Below are 16,078 nucleotides of genomic sequence, written 5' to 3' on the forward strand. Positions count from 1 at the left end.
CATTCTCCCATGGCTTATTAGCAAAGCTCTCCATGGCCATAGCTGTGGTGTTAGGAGGCCCTGAGTTAGATGGTGCCCAGATGATGCTACTTTAATAGGTTATGCAGAACATAAGGGCTACTAGGTCACGGCAGCTTACACCAGAATTCCAGAGCAAAGTTTGGGAGGACAGAGTGTGTTTCAGGGTCAGATCCCCCTACCCAAGGGAGTCCTAGTGCATTGTTCTGTAGAGAAGCCATGGGAGGAAAACCACAGAGATGATTCTAGGATGGTAGACATCCCAGCAGCATGAAATGCTACCAGGATAAAACTGAACATAGCGTGTGGTGTCAGCCTAAAAGTATGGTGTGATGAGCAGGTTAACAGGGGGAAGTATTCCCCAAACCTTGTGCGTACATCTCCCACCGCTGTGCCAGAGATGCTTGCAAAGATGAACATGAAGCTTTAGAATTTAACATTTGTCCTGGGTTCCAGCCTGATTTGGGTCTGGGGATCCTGAGTGTGTGTCTTATATTTTTAAAAAATGCTGTCCAAAATCGGGTATGAATAAATATAATCTTGCATTTTTTGTTTTAATTTATCATAATTTATTCATTTTACATCCTGAGTGTTATCTTCTCACTTGTATCTTCCTGCTCCCATCCTTCCTATTCCCCTCCCCTAGACTTCTGACAGAAGGGGACCAACCTCCTCCACCGTATCACCACAGTCTCTCAGGACTCAATCTGGAGAGCCTGCTTCTCCTTCCTCTGTGTACCCTAGGGCCTCCATGTCCATGGTTATGGGGAAAGCAGGGACTGCCTCTGACTTGAACTTTTGTGCCCCCAATTTGATCACTTCCCCCTTGGTGAGGAGTCTTGCATTTTTTTAAAATGTAAATTAAAAAATTATTCACTTAACATCCCAATCATAGTCCTGTCCCTCGTCTCCCCCAGGTCCCACTGTGCCTTTCTCTTTCCTGCTATTCCTCAGAGAGTGGGGGACTTCCTCCCCTACCAAATGACTCCAGTCTATGAAGTCTCATCAGGACTCCTACATCCTCTTCCTCTTTGGCATGGTGAGGTCACCCTCACCATGCTACATCTGAGCAGGAGGCTTAGGTCCTATTTATGTATGATCCTTGGTTGGTGCATCTTGCATTTTTTGCATTTATTTATTTTTATTTTATGTGCATAGGTGTTCTTGCCTGCATGTGGGTCTGTGTGAGGGTGTCAGATCATGGACTTACAGACAGATGTGAGCTGCCATGTAGGTGCTGGGAATTGAACCCAGGTCCTCTGTAAGAGAAATCAAGACTTAACCACTAAGCCATCTTTCCAGCCCCACATTTTTTGAATTAAAATTTTTTTCATTTAAGTAATTTTCTGGCTTACATCTTGTTATCCCCCTCCTTTGTGTCTTCCTATTCTCCTCTCTTTCCCTATTCCCTCTCTCTTTCACCCTATTCCCCTCCCCTAGGCCTGTGACAGAAGGGGACCTCCCCCCCCCAATATGGTCACAGCCTATCAAGTCTCATCCTGGTAGCGTGCTTATCCTTCCTCTGAGTGCCACCAGGCCTCCCCACCAAGGAGAAGTGGTCAAACAGGGGGCACTAGAGTTCATGTCAGAGACAGTCCCCACTCTCCTTACAGCTGTGGAGAATGTGCCGTCCGTTGGCTAGATCTGAATAGGGGGTCTAAGTTTACTGCATGCACTGTACTTGGTTGGTGCAACAGTTGGTGCAGGTCCCCCTGGGTCCAGATCCACCAGCTTTGATGATCTTCTTAAAAACTATTACTGTATTGTAATTTACATGTCTACAATAAGATTGAAGTTACGGGGGAAAGTGAGGGCTTGCTTGGAAGAGGACAAGGATGTTTGGGTACACAAGAAAACCCTAAAGGGTTTCCAGATGCTGTTCTTTGTAAATTGCACTAAACTATGTATAAAATGACTATCTTAATATTATGGTTTGTGTCTATACATGTATCTGTATGTATATGCACATGGCATTGAGTAGGTCGAGGGAGGACTGAAGGCCAGAAGCTGTAGTTACAGATGGTTGTGAGCTGTCTCATGTGGGTAACGGGAGCCCAACTCCAGCCCTCTGGAAGAGGAGAAAGAGCTTTGAATAGCTGAGCCATCTCTCAAGCCTCACATACTAATTACCTTTAAGTTCTATGGTTCAAGGCAAGCAAATCCTCAATAGTTCCTGCCTCGCGAATAAGTCTGGCAGAGATATTGGGCTAGAAGGCCAAAGACGAGGCTCCAACATTATAGAGAGTGTTGGGTGATGTTCAGACAGTCATTTTTTTCATTTTGGAAGCTGCCAACCTGCGCTACTGGTTCAGTCAGGCATTTAAGTTTTGTTCCTTTTCAAGTCTCTGAGGGGGGTTGAAGACCAGATAGTTTAGTTTTACAATCAAGTTTAGCTGGTTAGGGCATCTTTTTAGATCAAGATAAAGGATTTAAGTTAATAGAGAAGAGATATGATAGATATTGAATTTCATTCAGAAATTTGGACCCAATAAGATAGGAAAATAATTTATGATTGTCCCTTGGTTGTCCCTGCTGTCTGTAGTTTGTTTTATTCATGGTGTAATAAACTAAATATATTTGTTAAAAATAAAAGAAAGTAAAATTTTAAAAAATTAATCTAAAGAAAACGTTCCATGGGTCTGTGAAAGCTACATACATTACAGACACTGGCAGTTTCATATGACTCTCACCCCCTATCCATCAGCATTTTCTAGGTTTATGTATGTTGTAGAATGTTTCAGAATGTCCTTTTGAGAGGAGTACTGTTCCTGGCACATTTATATTGCAAGCAGTTTGCTGAATATGCACTGGCGGACATTAGTAGCTTCCTTTTGTCTATTGTGACTAGGCTGCTGCCTGCTATCATCACAGGGACAGAGGAATGTGGCTGGATCCTCACTCTAAAGCATCTTCCATTTCCTGACCAGAGTCTTAAAGTACGGTGTGAACTGATGTCGAGTGATATCACACAATCATAAAGAAGAAAGAAGTCTTGAAGATCTGCAATTGAGTTGCCATGGGAAATCTGAGACCTGCTTTTGCAATCCTTCTGATGCCGTCCCCTCTCTCATGTCTTACTATTGGAGCAAGCATTTGCTTTTCCACTTCCCTTAAAATATATTTCATTAGGCAGAAAACAAGTGAGCAAGCGAGCGGGTAGCAATGCATTAGGTTACTCACAAGATGAACATTGTGGTTTGAGCGTGTTCCTGCCTGGTACATCAGGAAGGAAAACGTGCTTATTTTAGGAAGTCAATAATAGCTGAGGTGCTGGTGAGATAGCTCTGGTGACCACACAGTCCTGCTGACCTCTGCTTGACCTCAGGAAGCCACATAAGCACAAGGGCGCTGTGACACGTGTATTCCCCCATACCTCGTACATAACACACACACACACACACACACACACACACACACACACACACACACACGTACACACGTACACACGCATGCAATCTTATATTGAAAATAAGGAACATAAGTTTGCTCTGCAGCTGGGAGGAAGTAAACAATGTAAGAGTGTAAAGGGGTAGAACCTTAAAGTGATCACCTACCCTAACAGCACATCAGCCTGCCATCATGACCCTTGACTGTTTACTACAGCTGCCTTCTATTTCCTGTATGTGTGTCCCTCTCCCACCCATAGTGGAAATCTTTCTTGATGGAATTGATCTTCATATTTAAAAATAATATTATTATTATGTGGAGAAAGGGAGAGGAGAGGGGAGAGAGAGAGAGAGAAAGAGAGAGACAGAGACAGAGAGACAGAGAGAGAGAGAGAGAAAGAGAGAGAGAGAGAGAGAGAGAGAGAGAGAGAGAGAGAGAGAGAGAGAGAATATGCAGGAAGAGGGTGGGTGCTGTGTTATCCCCTGGAGTTACAGGCAGTTGTGATACACCTGATGTGGGTACCGAGAACTGAATTCTGGTCCTCTGGAAGATCAGAAAGTGTTTTTAACTGCTAAATCATCTTTCTGGTTTCATATAATTCTTTTAGAACTTTATTTATTTATTTTTTTAGGTGTTAAATTTCTCTCTCCTTCTCTCATTTTCTGTGCTGTGTGTGTTCATGTAGGCATGTTCTTGTGTGTAGGCCAGGGGTCAATCGCAGGCGTCTTCTTTAACAGGTCTCTAGCAGTGCTTTGGTAGTATCTCCCCATGAATTCAGAGCTCACTGCCCGACTAGACTGTCTGGCCAATAAGCTCGAGGGACGCTCTCTCTTCTCCTTCCACTCCACACTGTACTACAGTAACAGGTGCCCGCCATCATGGCTGGCTTTTTATGTGGGTTCTAGAGATCCAGGCTTATGTCTTATGCAGCACTTACTCTACCCATTTAACCACCTTGCCTACCCCAAACTATGTATTTTTTTTTAAATAACACATTTAAGACATATATTATCTTCGATACGAAATTCTTGTTTTTGTTGTTGTTGCTGCTGCTGTGTGTATGTGTGTGTGTGTGTGTGTGTGTGTGTGTGTGTGTGTGTGTGTGTGTGTGTGTGTGTGTGCATGCGTGTGTTTTGAGACAGGGTTTCTCTGTGTCTCCTCGACTGTCCTAGACTCCCAAGGTAGACCAGCTTGGCCCTGAATTCACAGAGATCTGCCTGCCTCTGCCTTTCTGAGCAGTGGAATTACAGGAATGCTTCACCATGCCCGGCTCTATATGGAACTCTTACTGAAATCAAATTGCTTCAAGAAAAAAATTATTATAGCAGCACTTTCCCCCAACAATCCCATTTCCTAGCCTGTTTTTTTCTTCAGTAGAATATCACTTTGTGTTTGAACTGAACTGACTTTTCACCTGTACAGAGGGCTATAACGGGGCCTGGTGGCAAGGGCCCTGCTTTAGTCCCTGTCCAGTGTTTAGGTTGCATCCAAAAATTATTCTTTTGGAGTGGAGTGTGGTGGCTCATGCTTGCAATTTCAACCTTTTGGAAGTTTATTTCTAGGTCAGCCTTGTTTGGGGGACTGTCTCAAAACAACAACAAAAACCTCAACAAACCCCCTTTATTTCTCTGTTAAAAGAGGAGCCCAGCAAGTTAGATGATGTTTTAGCACCAGAGAATCCAAGACAAGGTGAACTTTTTGCTATAGTTTAAAATAGGTCAGAGTGCAGATGAGAATCTCTGGATTGTATAAGATTTCAAATAGAAAAATTAGAAGCCTGTGCCAAGATAGAGCTGAGTGCAACCCAGGATTTATTTGGGAGGCTATGGGTGATGGTGGTGACGAGGTAGTGGTCAATAGTGTTGACTAACTCATTTAAGGGGTTTTGCTCATATTTCAGAAAGTGGAAAAATGTTAACTTTTACTTCTTAAAAACATTTTAAAAGAAAATTTATGTGTATGGGCATTTTGTGTGCATCTGTGTTGTGTGTCTACTGCCCTTGGAAGTCAGAGGAGGAGGGACCCCTTGAGACCAGAGTCATAAATGTTTGTGAGCTAGGAATAAATGCCGGTCTTCTGGAAGAGCAGCCAGTGCTCTTAACCATCGAGTCAGTTCTTCAGCCCAAATTTTATTTTAAATATGGGATTACTTTTGAGTTATTTATACATGTATACAATGTATGATCGATTATATTCCCCATCCCCCTTTCTCCCCCCCCCCCAACTCACCCTGGATCTCCCCCTCCATTACACTCCCACCTCCAACTTCATGTCCTTTTATTTTTTTACACCCCACCAAGGCCAGTCAGTTCTGCCCATATGTATATGATGTAGTCACCCACTTGGGAACGAGCAACCTAGCAGGGACACAATCTTTTCTTTTTTTAATTAAAAATGTTTTTTTTTATTATAATTCATTCAGATTACATCCGAATGTTATCCCCTCACTTGTATCTTCCCATTCCCACCCTCCCTCTCTCCCTCTTCCACCCTGTTCCCCTCCCCTAGACCTCTGACAGAAGGGAACCTCCTCTCCCACGTGACTACAGCCGATCAGGTTTCATCTGGATGGCCACCTTCCCCTTCCTGTGTGTCCCTGGGCCTCCCCACCAAGGGGAAGTTATCAGAGTGGAGGGGGCACCAGAGTTCATGTCAGAGGCAGTGCTCGCTCTCCCCACAAGTGTGGAGAATGGGTTGTCCATTGGCTAGATCTCAACAGGGGGTCTAGGTTTACTGCATGCATTGTCCTTAGTTGGTGCAACGGTTTGTCGGACGCCCTCCTACCCCCTATGCCCCCCCCACCCCCCCCACCCCCCGCAGTAGCCATCAACCTTCAACAGCTCCTCCTGCTGGATGGGACACTATGTGGATGACCCTCTCCCGCCCATATCAGAAATCTGGCTGGATTGACTTGTGCGGGTCTTATGCCTGCAACAACTTCTGTGTTCATGAGCACAGTAGTCCTATGTGTCCAAGACACTGTTTTACCTAAGTCCTCTCAAACTCTGGCTCTTAGAGTTTTGTTTTGTTTTTTACATGTATTTTCATTTGTGTATTTCTCCTTCCTCCCTCCCTTTTTTCCCCTTCCCGTGTGTGTGTGTGTGTGTGTGTGTGTGTGTGTGTGTGTGTATTCCACATGTGTTCAGGTGCCTGCAGAGGCAAGTGAACATAGTAGCATCTATTTGAACACTAGTTACAGGCAGGGAGTTGTGAGCTGGCTCGTGTGGCTGCTGTAAACCAAACCTGGGTCCTGTGAAAGCACAGCAAATACTCTAAAGTGCTGCGCCGCCTCTCCCGCCCCTCTTAACGTTTCACTGCTCCCTCTTCCACGATAACCCCTGAGCCTTGGTGGGAGGCATGGTGTATAGGCCTTGAGAATATAAAAGTTTTCTTTTATTCTTTCTGGGAGCCTATATGCTCACAGACAAAAGCAAAGTCTTCATTATGATCAATTACTGATCATACTTTCTAACAAAAGCAACAATTTCTTCCTTTCACTTATCCCAGAATCATGTCTTGGCTTTATGAACTTTTAAGACTTTCAACTTTGGGATAAGGGAACCAGGCCTCAGGTTGCTCACTCTATACATCTCTTCCTGGTTCCTCCTCTACCCAGTGCACAGAAGATCCCACAGGACGTGCAGGGAGCAAGGAGAAAGTGACAAGGGATGCTAGCGCTGTGGGTGTAAAGTAGCATCACTGGGTCTGTTTAGCAGCAGCAGCAACTTTATTTTTAGAGGTTGACTTATATGTCTGCCGTACGTGCGCATGTACGCCAGCCAGTCTGCTAGTTCCCTGGGGCTACAGGAGTTCTCGGCCGCCCCGCAATGTGTTGGGATCCAAACTGGCATCCCCTGGCAGAGCATAAGCACTCTTAACCTCTTCTGCACTGTCTAGCAAGCCTTGCCTTTCTCATTTTTGGAGAACAGCATCTAGTCAGGTAAGGTGTGCATTTTGCGGGGGACTGTGAGGTTTCTAAGGCATGTGAGGGCTGGGTGCAGGAAGGGGCACTGACACTAGGGCTGAAGGACTGACGGATTCTGCAGGGGCAGTTCCTGGAGCTGCTCCCACTTACACACTACACTGTGGCGTGGGCGTGGCTTGGGCTTCCAAAGACACTGATGCCTCAGAGCAAACGACAAGCTCACTGCTCCTGACAGACAGTGTGAAAGGTGTGAACTGTAAAATAAGATTCCACAGCTATGCCAATAACTTAATAGTTTATTAGTCAGTCAACAATATTACAAATATTTAAAAATTACTTAATATAAATAGTTGGCAGCAAACTATTCCATTACAGAGTTAAATTACCAGTACAACAGACAGACTGGAGATTTAGACACCTGGAAGATAACAATAAAATAAACTAAATTATTTAACAAAAATTTTAAGCTGAAGGCGTTTTACCTAGTGTCCATAAAAGCATGGGTTCTCTTTTTATTTAGAAAAAAATAAAAAACGGCTTTAACACCCCATTAGGAATATAAAATAAAATCAACTGAAAATATTAATTTGCATATCAAAGAACCATTTATAGTTACAATCCAAACACTCCATAAACCACTTGTGCGATTCTATACAGAAACTGGGAATTAGAAACTAGTTGCTTTAATATTACAAAGATTTCAGCTCCAAAAATAATTCAACATAAAATAAACTTTAGCAATTAGTGTCATAAAATTATATATTTTCACATAAAAATACAAAATAATATTAATGACAAGAATATGAAAAATTATTCCAAGTATTTTACTACTATTAAAATAAAATAAAACCCAAAAAAACAAAATAGAAATATGCATGAAAAAAGTCTCTCCTTTTGTTAGCAAAACACTATCCAAAATAACTACAATCATTTACATCAGTACAAAGATTTCTGGGTTTAAAAAATAGTTGCAATGACAAAAGGGGCATCTTTTCTGACAGTAAAAAATGACACTGTGGATAAAGTCTGCAAAATATGCAATGAAAAAAATAAATTTGCATTAAAAAGGTTTACACTGTATCTTTATACAAACATTAGAAACAGTATTGCACATCACAACACAGAATCGAGGTTAGTCAGCCTTCCAAAATGTGTTATATTCAAGTTTTGTGGCATCTTTGAGGAGAGGCTGTGCAGCCAGATGCAACAGGGATAAAATATCAAGTGTTTTCCATACACAAATATATAAATGCTAAATGTTTCCTTCTTAACAAAAAGTGTGGATTTTTAAAGTACTTTTTCCTCCACAGTCATTCATACTTTTGGGCAGCAATATGAATATTTAGGGAACATAAATGAAGAAGCTTTGAAAATACAAAAATACAATCAAAATTAATAATTTTCTACAAAAATAGTAAAATAAATATGATCTGTAAATTAAAAAAACTCTAATACAGTGTTTAACAGTTAGAAAATAAGAATGTAGTATATAAAAGAAAAAAAATAATCCCCAAACAAACAGAAAAAGAAACAAATCAGAGGTAGGGGTGAGGCAGGGAGGAACAAAATATTAGACCAATAAACTTTGTTCTAACAGAAATGAAGGTGACACAAACCAGCATCTCTGTCATGTTCACCCTGGTGGGAAAGGGTGCTCTGTTGCATTTCCCTTCGTGTCAAATATTTATTTCCTTTTAAGAAGGGAAAATGATTTTCGGCATCTCCAATTATTTTTATCATATAATTTATTTTAGAGTTCATTATTTAATACATGAAAAGGCTCTTTCAGTTTTAAACATTAAGCAGAAATTATGAAAATAAAGTTTAAAAATCTGCGAAATTAAATATCTAAATAATTAACATTGCAAAACTACTGATTTATTTTCTAAATTCCAAAAATTGAGGTATAGCAAAGGAGATGTCATCAGTCAAAAAAAGTGTGCCATAAAATAGCTGACTGTTGGAAAAATCTCTCACAGAGATATAAAAATAGTGCATAACAAATGTCAAAATGGATCAAGGTCTGGCAGGGGTGAGGGTAGAAAAGAATGCTCCAGAAACTCTGGAGGGTCGTGGGGAGTAACAAGTAGGGACACTGACAAATAAATTAGTAAAGAGCTCCTCTGAAAACAGCATCAACTCCAAACATTAAAAACTTGAGCCACAACCACAATAAAACAGCAGAGTTAGACATGAACCACGTGGTTTTACAGTACAAAAAGCATACCATCGACAACCAATGTTGAGATCAGCACTTTGCTCCTGTGAAGGATTGTCCCAAGGGTTTGCTGCACAGGCCATACCCTTGCAGTTTTCTCTCTTTAGAGTCAAAAATCTTAGTTCTGCATTAAAAAAAAAATTATCATTGTGGGGTGCTTTGCTTAGACTGCAGAGTAACTCCTACATCATCAACACAGGGGCTAGCTGCGGTTAGGATGCTCCAGAGAGGAAAACCGCCACGAACGATGTTCTAGGTCAGAACTATGCATGTTTCCACGCAACTTTCCCTCAATAAAGGAAAAAGAAAAAAAAAACTGCAAGCAAAGTCATTACTGAAATTCCTTCATCAAAGTTTAAAAAAAGCAATTCTTAACCATTAAGAATAACAATGCTCCATGCAACAGTGACCCCAGTTTAGACAGAAGACCCCATATACATAGGTCAAACATGTAAGCAAATTTAAGCCAGATTTCACCATTGTTTTAAAGGTAAATTTTATGCAACTAGCCATCTGTTATATTTTCCCATCTCCATTTTGACTTCACTAAAGTTCTGTGTTCTTCTATAAAACCCTTTTTTAAAGTATGGGCTTTTCATGGGTCTCACATTCGGTGACTGGTTAGCAGTGTGCTGGCCATCTTTGGTTTTAAAGGATGTCTTAACCATGAACTATCAAAGGGGCTAAAATCAACTTTCTTTAAAATTCCTGTGTTTTTCTTTTATTCAATCTTTTATCTATACTATATCACTGCACATGAATTAGAACCGCACATCACAAAATTGCACAGGGATTACAAATATAACATCCAGTCTGCATAAAATCGAATTCCACTACTGACCAGATCACAAAATGGCTGCACTCTCTAATCTAAAACTAATTTGCATATAGTACACATGTAGGACAACATTTTAACTTGAAGTCACAATAATGCATGCAAGTTTGCTTTTTTTGTAAAGAAACAAATTTTATAATTTGTTCATGCTACCTAGATTCAAGAGAGCTTTTTGAACATTTGCAATACCTCACCTTGTTAGTTAATGTCCTAGTGCATGCATATGGTGGACACAGGTAAGTAAACATGCATTGTTTCACATTCTAAACTATGGCAGTTTTGGCCATATTGTGCTGCCTGCATTTCATCCGCAATGCAGTTTGTCTCTAACGTTTTCAATCCCGTATTAATAGGTGACATTTACACATAACACCTATATAGCAGCAAAGCTAATACAGCTTGTGATTAAAAATGTTTAAAAATAGCTAATAAATCAGATTATCTTGAGGTATTATTTCTTGCAAGTCAAAATGGAGAGCAACAAAATCAACCCTAATTTTTAGTTTATGTACACACTGAAAACAGCAACAATAAAAATAAGCATTTGTAGCAGACATATTCCATCTTCACTATTATTTTGCTACCTTTGGTAAAGTACTGGGGCAGATCTTGAAGTTAAAAACCCATGTTAAGAAATAAGTGCACGCTTCACCCACTATATAGCAGCAGACTGTGTTGCCCCTACGCAAAACATTCTCATATCTAATTTTAACTTTACATATAAAAATAACTTGGAGAAAATACAAAAAAACATTTTATTTTAACATGAAAATATCACAAAAATTAGTAAGCCTGAGATGTAGGGTTTTGGTGAAAAACAAGAGGCTTGTAGTGTTTTGGCTGCTGATAACGATGCATGTATCGAGAGCTGGGTGGAAAGCAGAAGAATGCACTTATTTCTTCTGCATGTCAGTGTCTTCAGCACAGTAAGCCACATGCACCCTTTCTTTCCTTGTTAGACGGAGGCCAGTTTGCTATACTTAGTTCCAGCGGAAGTGGATCTGACGTGGGCGATCAGCACCTTCCTTCACCAATGGCTTATGGAACTCGCGTCCTGCACGGGAGTGGATATTTGCCCAACAAAACTCACAGTAATACTGCAGGCAAGTGACATTGGCACAAAAAAAGGGGGCAAATTTTCCACCACAACGTGCGCCCTGGCACTCATCACACATCTGGTCATCCAGCACATATGGCTTTACCTCCACCTAGAAACAGAGAAGAAGAAGAAGAACCTCATTGGAGTCTGCTTCAGAGATAAAAATTTGGGAGTGTTCCAGAGAAGAAGAGAAAACAGGCCATGTCTTATGGAAAGAGCTCCCCACACACGAGGGTAAATGAAAGCCAGTTTGCTTCTGTGCTGACTACACTGCATATCACGTTTCATGTTTCATAACTGGCTGCGAGCTTAAGGGGTTAAACACTAATTCACTTACTTCAGCGTGTTTCCTTCAGTGGTCACTAAGTGCTATTTTACTCAATTTTCCAAAGGGAAAAACACTTTAAAGATTTAAGACATTCTAACTCTCCTTTTCGTAACATCTTTGAACCACCCTGTATGCTAGCATTAGTATTTTCAAATTGTGAGCAAAACTCATTAGGGATTATCAGCCCTTTAGGAAAGACAAATTTCTTCTCAAATCTTTCCTTTATTCGTCTCCTATGCCGATGACACTCAACGGCCTAGGACTGTAGCAACCTCTCCATGGCAGGTCAGAGCTGCACCATGCTTGCAACAAATAACTGCTGCAAACAAGCCAGAACTGTGGTTAATATGATTCAGGCCATGTCCAGACTTCTTTATAAACTCTTAAGAAATTAAGCCCCACTGTGAAGGACTGATTCAGCGAGTGATGTCAGATTTGGGTTGGCTCTAAATAACAGGCTCTCTTGACCAGTTTCCACACCTGCAGAGTGACATTGACAGGCTCTTTTGGAATTGGAAGGGTTAAATTACTCGTGGAAGGTGTAAGGCCTGGGAATCTCACATGAAGGGGTGTCAGGCACTTTGGGCTGCAGCTGCCCAGCCTTCTTGTGACTTCATGAACAGAACTCCTTGACTGTTATGTCTGGCTGACTGGATGGTGTCATTATTTTAGAACAGTCATGTTCAACTCACAGATTTCAGTGTGGAACAGGTATGCAAATTAATAGCTTGTTCTCCTATTTTAGATGGTAATCAGTGCTCAGAGTTAGTCAGCAGGACAGCCTTCAGCTGCCATTCACAGGACTTCTTAAAGCTGTTACTCTGATGATCTGATTTATGTTAATGTTTTCAAATTTAGTCAGTTTCAAATGACTTGCATACTATACGATGTCTGAATGCTATTTTATAAATGAAAATTAGCTCTTAATTATCACTGCCTGTGGACCAACTTCTCTAAGCTCATGTTGACATGTGAAGTTCAGTCCTCAAAATACCCAGAGACTAACTATCACTCCCTGCATGTTATGAGTCAGGAAACTGTGGCCTGTGGCAGACACGGGGCGTCGTCCTGAGTACTTAGTCCTGAGCACAAGCTCCTATACACTGCCTCCATAGCTAGGCACATAGTCTCTTTAAAATCACATCTATACTTATAATAATAATCATCTATAGTACCTCAGGTATAAAACATATCAAGGAATTTATATTTCGAGGATATAATGCTAGGAGACAAAGGGAGATGAAAGTGTTTGAGCCTTATTATTAACTCCTTATGGAGAAAACACCTAATGAGTAATAAGACACAGATGGCTTCCCAATATGCAACTTACGCGTTTATCAATATCACCATGCTGAAGCTGAACAAATCGAGCACTGATGGCAGCAATATAGCTCTGCTGATTGGAGAAAGCAACTCGCCCAGCACCTTTTGGGTATTTTAGTTCTGGATCTGTATCAATGCCGGCGTAACACACACCGCCGTACAGCCGGTCCATGATCATAGCAAGTTCCACTTCAAAAGGAAAGACGTTCACATTGAAGGTGAGAAGACAGTAAATCAACAACTGCAAACGCAGAGAGCACTAACACAAAGCAGCTGTTAAGAGAGAGCCTGGGAGTCAGAGCTCTGCACGTGCTGGCAAGCATCCTACCACTGAGTTATATTCTTAACCTTAAAAAAACAAAACAAAATAAGGCCCCAGGCCACTTGCTTAGTGTAAAGTTATCCTCATCTCAACTAGATGCACTGTCTTAGCATCTGATGTAGAAACAGACTTTTCTTTTCTTTTCTTTTTAGTCCAATTCTTACCTGCATCGCCCTCTCAATCACTTTCCTTATGGAAGGGCAATGCTTTGCCAGCCCCGGCTCCATCCTGTAGCCCAGCTTTCCTCTCATACTCATTCCTACACGCACGGGTCTTTCTTCCTTATGGACGATCCTCTTCTACAGGGAAATCCTGTCCTCTGACAGAGCATGAGGGTTGGAAGGGACTCACAGCATGGTGAGGGCGGCCAGACTAGCTCAATCACCATGGGGACCAATGGGCGGCAGATGTGTAGCCAGATAGGCCTCACGTCTGTCTGTACAACTGTCACCATCAGATTATCACCCTATGGCTTCACTTGAATTGTTCCTGTCAAGATCAACTTTCCCCCCTAATAAGTCCAGTGCTCAAGTCTTCCTGCTGGCAGTACTGACCATAGCTAATCTATTCCTTTTAAAACACTTTTCCGTTCTGCTGAGAATTCACTTCAGTGATGACTTCTGAGTCTCACTTCTAAGTGTCAGAACACCTTAAGTTACAGTCTTTTGTACCTTCGTCTGCAGCCCAGTTTTGGTGCCTCCATTCTATGTCCTGTATTTAAACACCACCTGTGTACTTTAAGCTCCTGAATTTGTATCTGAATTCCACACTCACAAAAGCATCTGTCTACCAGAAAACGCCTTGTAATATTGCAACACACAGCATGCTAAAAAGGATCACACAGAAACACCATCTTCCTCTACTTCATGAAACATGATCCAGTGAGGTTTTGTTGACTCAGTTGTGTAGGCAACAGAGAGCATCAAGCTACCAAGGCAAACGTCCTGCCTTCATCCTTTACTTCCATCTCCACTCCACATCTAACTCCATGGACCTGCTGTTTAGGACATAACGAGACGCCACCCTTCTCACTTCCATCAGTGATCCTGCTGAAAAGCGCGCATCGTTTTTCACTTGGTTTTTGGAAGCAAGCTTATCCGCTTCTCTTCAATCTCTCCTCTCCCATTTATTTCCAAAACACAAGAAATAATTATTTTAAAAAAAACCCACAATACTAGACACCACATGGCTTAACTGAAGTTTCTACTTCAGACTTCTGAATGGGGCCGTGAACTTACATTCAGAACTAAGAGCACAATCTCCTGTCCCTCCTTTGCTGTTTCCCACAGCTACATACAAGCCGTAAGCAACGACCCCGCAGCTTAAGACTAAAGACAGGGGTGGGGGGGGGGAGGGGGGCTGGAGAGATGGCTCAGTGGTTAAGAGAGCCATCTGCTCTTCAAGAGGTCCTGAGTTCAAGTTCCAGCAACCACATGGTGGCTCACAACCATCTATAATGAGATCTGGTGCCTTCTTCTGTAAAGCACTTATATGCAATAAATAAAATAAAAAATAAAATAAATAAAAAAAAAAAGACTAAAGACGGGATTCAACCTTCTGTTTTCTGCCTAAGTGTTCCGGTGTCTGTTCAGCTGGTTCTTCACTGCCACTGCCAACTCGAGCAAGAGGCCCCTCCTGGCCGCCCCATATTCACGCATTGTCTGTTTTCCCTCATGAACCATGAGCTTATCTGGTCTTTCAAAAATCTATGTGATTATATCTCTCTTTTGCTTAAACACTCCTCTTGTTCTGGGGATAAATATCAATTAGTCTGTTAGACTTGCATGATCTAATCTCTACTGTTTTTTTTTTTCTCCCCCACTATCTTTTTGTATCTCTCCTATTCCCCATTCTGCTTTATGTAGTCCCTCCATGAATATCCTCTGCTCTGCCCTCAAGACCTCTCAAGAGGCTGTTCGTTTTGTCTGAAACACACTCTTCACGATGGTTCAAACCCTTGTCATTTTTTTATCAGCTCAAATATCTTTAAGGTATCACACCATAGCATATTCGAAACATGACCATATACACATATATATCTAACATATGTAAATACAAACATATATATTTCTATTCCCAACCTCTGTTCTTTGCAGCAGCCATCACATTCTTTAAGCAGCTACACGTGTGAATAGTTAACTCATGTCACCCTTATTTCAAAGGGTGCTTTCAGAGACAGAAATCACTAGGACTTTCAGATGGTATGACATTATATAGCATGCATATACAGTAAATGCACACATCTAATAATTATATGACATTGGATAGCCTTTAGATTTTGGGTCCTGGTTACTGAGAAACAAACAGCGTAACTCACTCATCTAAAATATTTAGTTAGTAACTTAAATGCAGAAAAATGCATACTTCTTTACACAGCAAAATCAGAAAAAAGAGAATTCAAAGTTTTCTGACCCGGAGATTCTACTTACCAGCCCTTAATGGCCTAGGAACACCTCCAACAAAAATTGTTTTTCGGGGATCCAAAGGCTGAGAACCATCCATGACGAAATCACTATCACTTAAATTCCAAGGACGTATTTGAACCTATGGAGAAAATTTCATGTGGTCTTACTCCTTTCACTGTTTAATTTTTAAAAATGCAGTCTGAATTTTAAGCAGTAAT

The 16,078-nt window shown here is 41.2% G+C and overlaps 1 protein-coding gene across 8 annotated transcripts in view; it reads right to left on the reverse strand.

The window, feature by feature from the left end:
• Positions 1-7,608: 7,608 nt before the first annotated feature.
• Positions 7,609-16,078, reverse strand: part of CPEB2 (cytoplasmic polyadenylation element binding protein 2) — a 57,281-nt gene continuing 48,811 nt past the window's right edge. For all 8 annotated transcript variants that reach the window (XM_084799889.1, XM_084799887.1, XM_084799893.1 and 5 more), the window contains 3 exons: positions 15,885-15,999; positions 13,141-13,322; positions 7,609-11,591 (listed from right to left, as the gene is read on the reverse strand). In XM_084799889.1, coding sequence (XP_084656015.1) covers positions 11,364-11,591; positions 13,141-13,322; positions 15,885-15,999 — 525 coding nt within the window. In that variant the 3' untranslated portion in view covers positions 7,609-11,363. The remainder of the gene's footprint in view (positions 11,592-13,140; positions 13,323-15,884; positions 16,000-16,078) is intronic.

This window comes from Acomys minous, assembly GCF_964271855.1.
Source record: "Acomys minous genome assembly, chromosome: 10".
Classification (NCBI taxonomy): Eukaryota; Metazoa; Chordata; class Mammalia; order Rodentia; family Muridae; genus Acomys; species Acomys minous.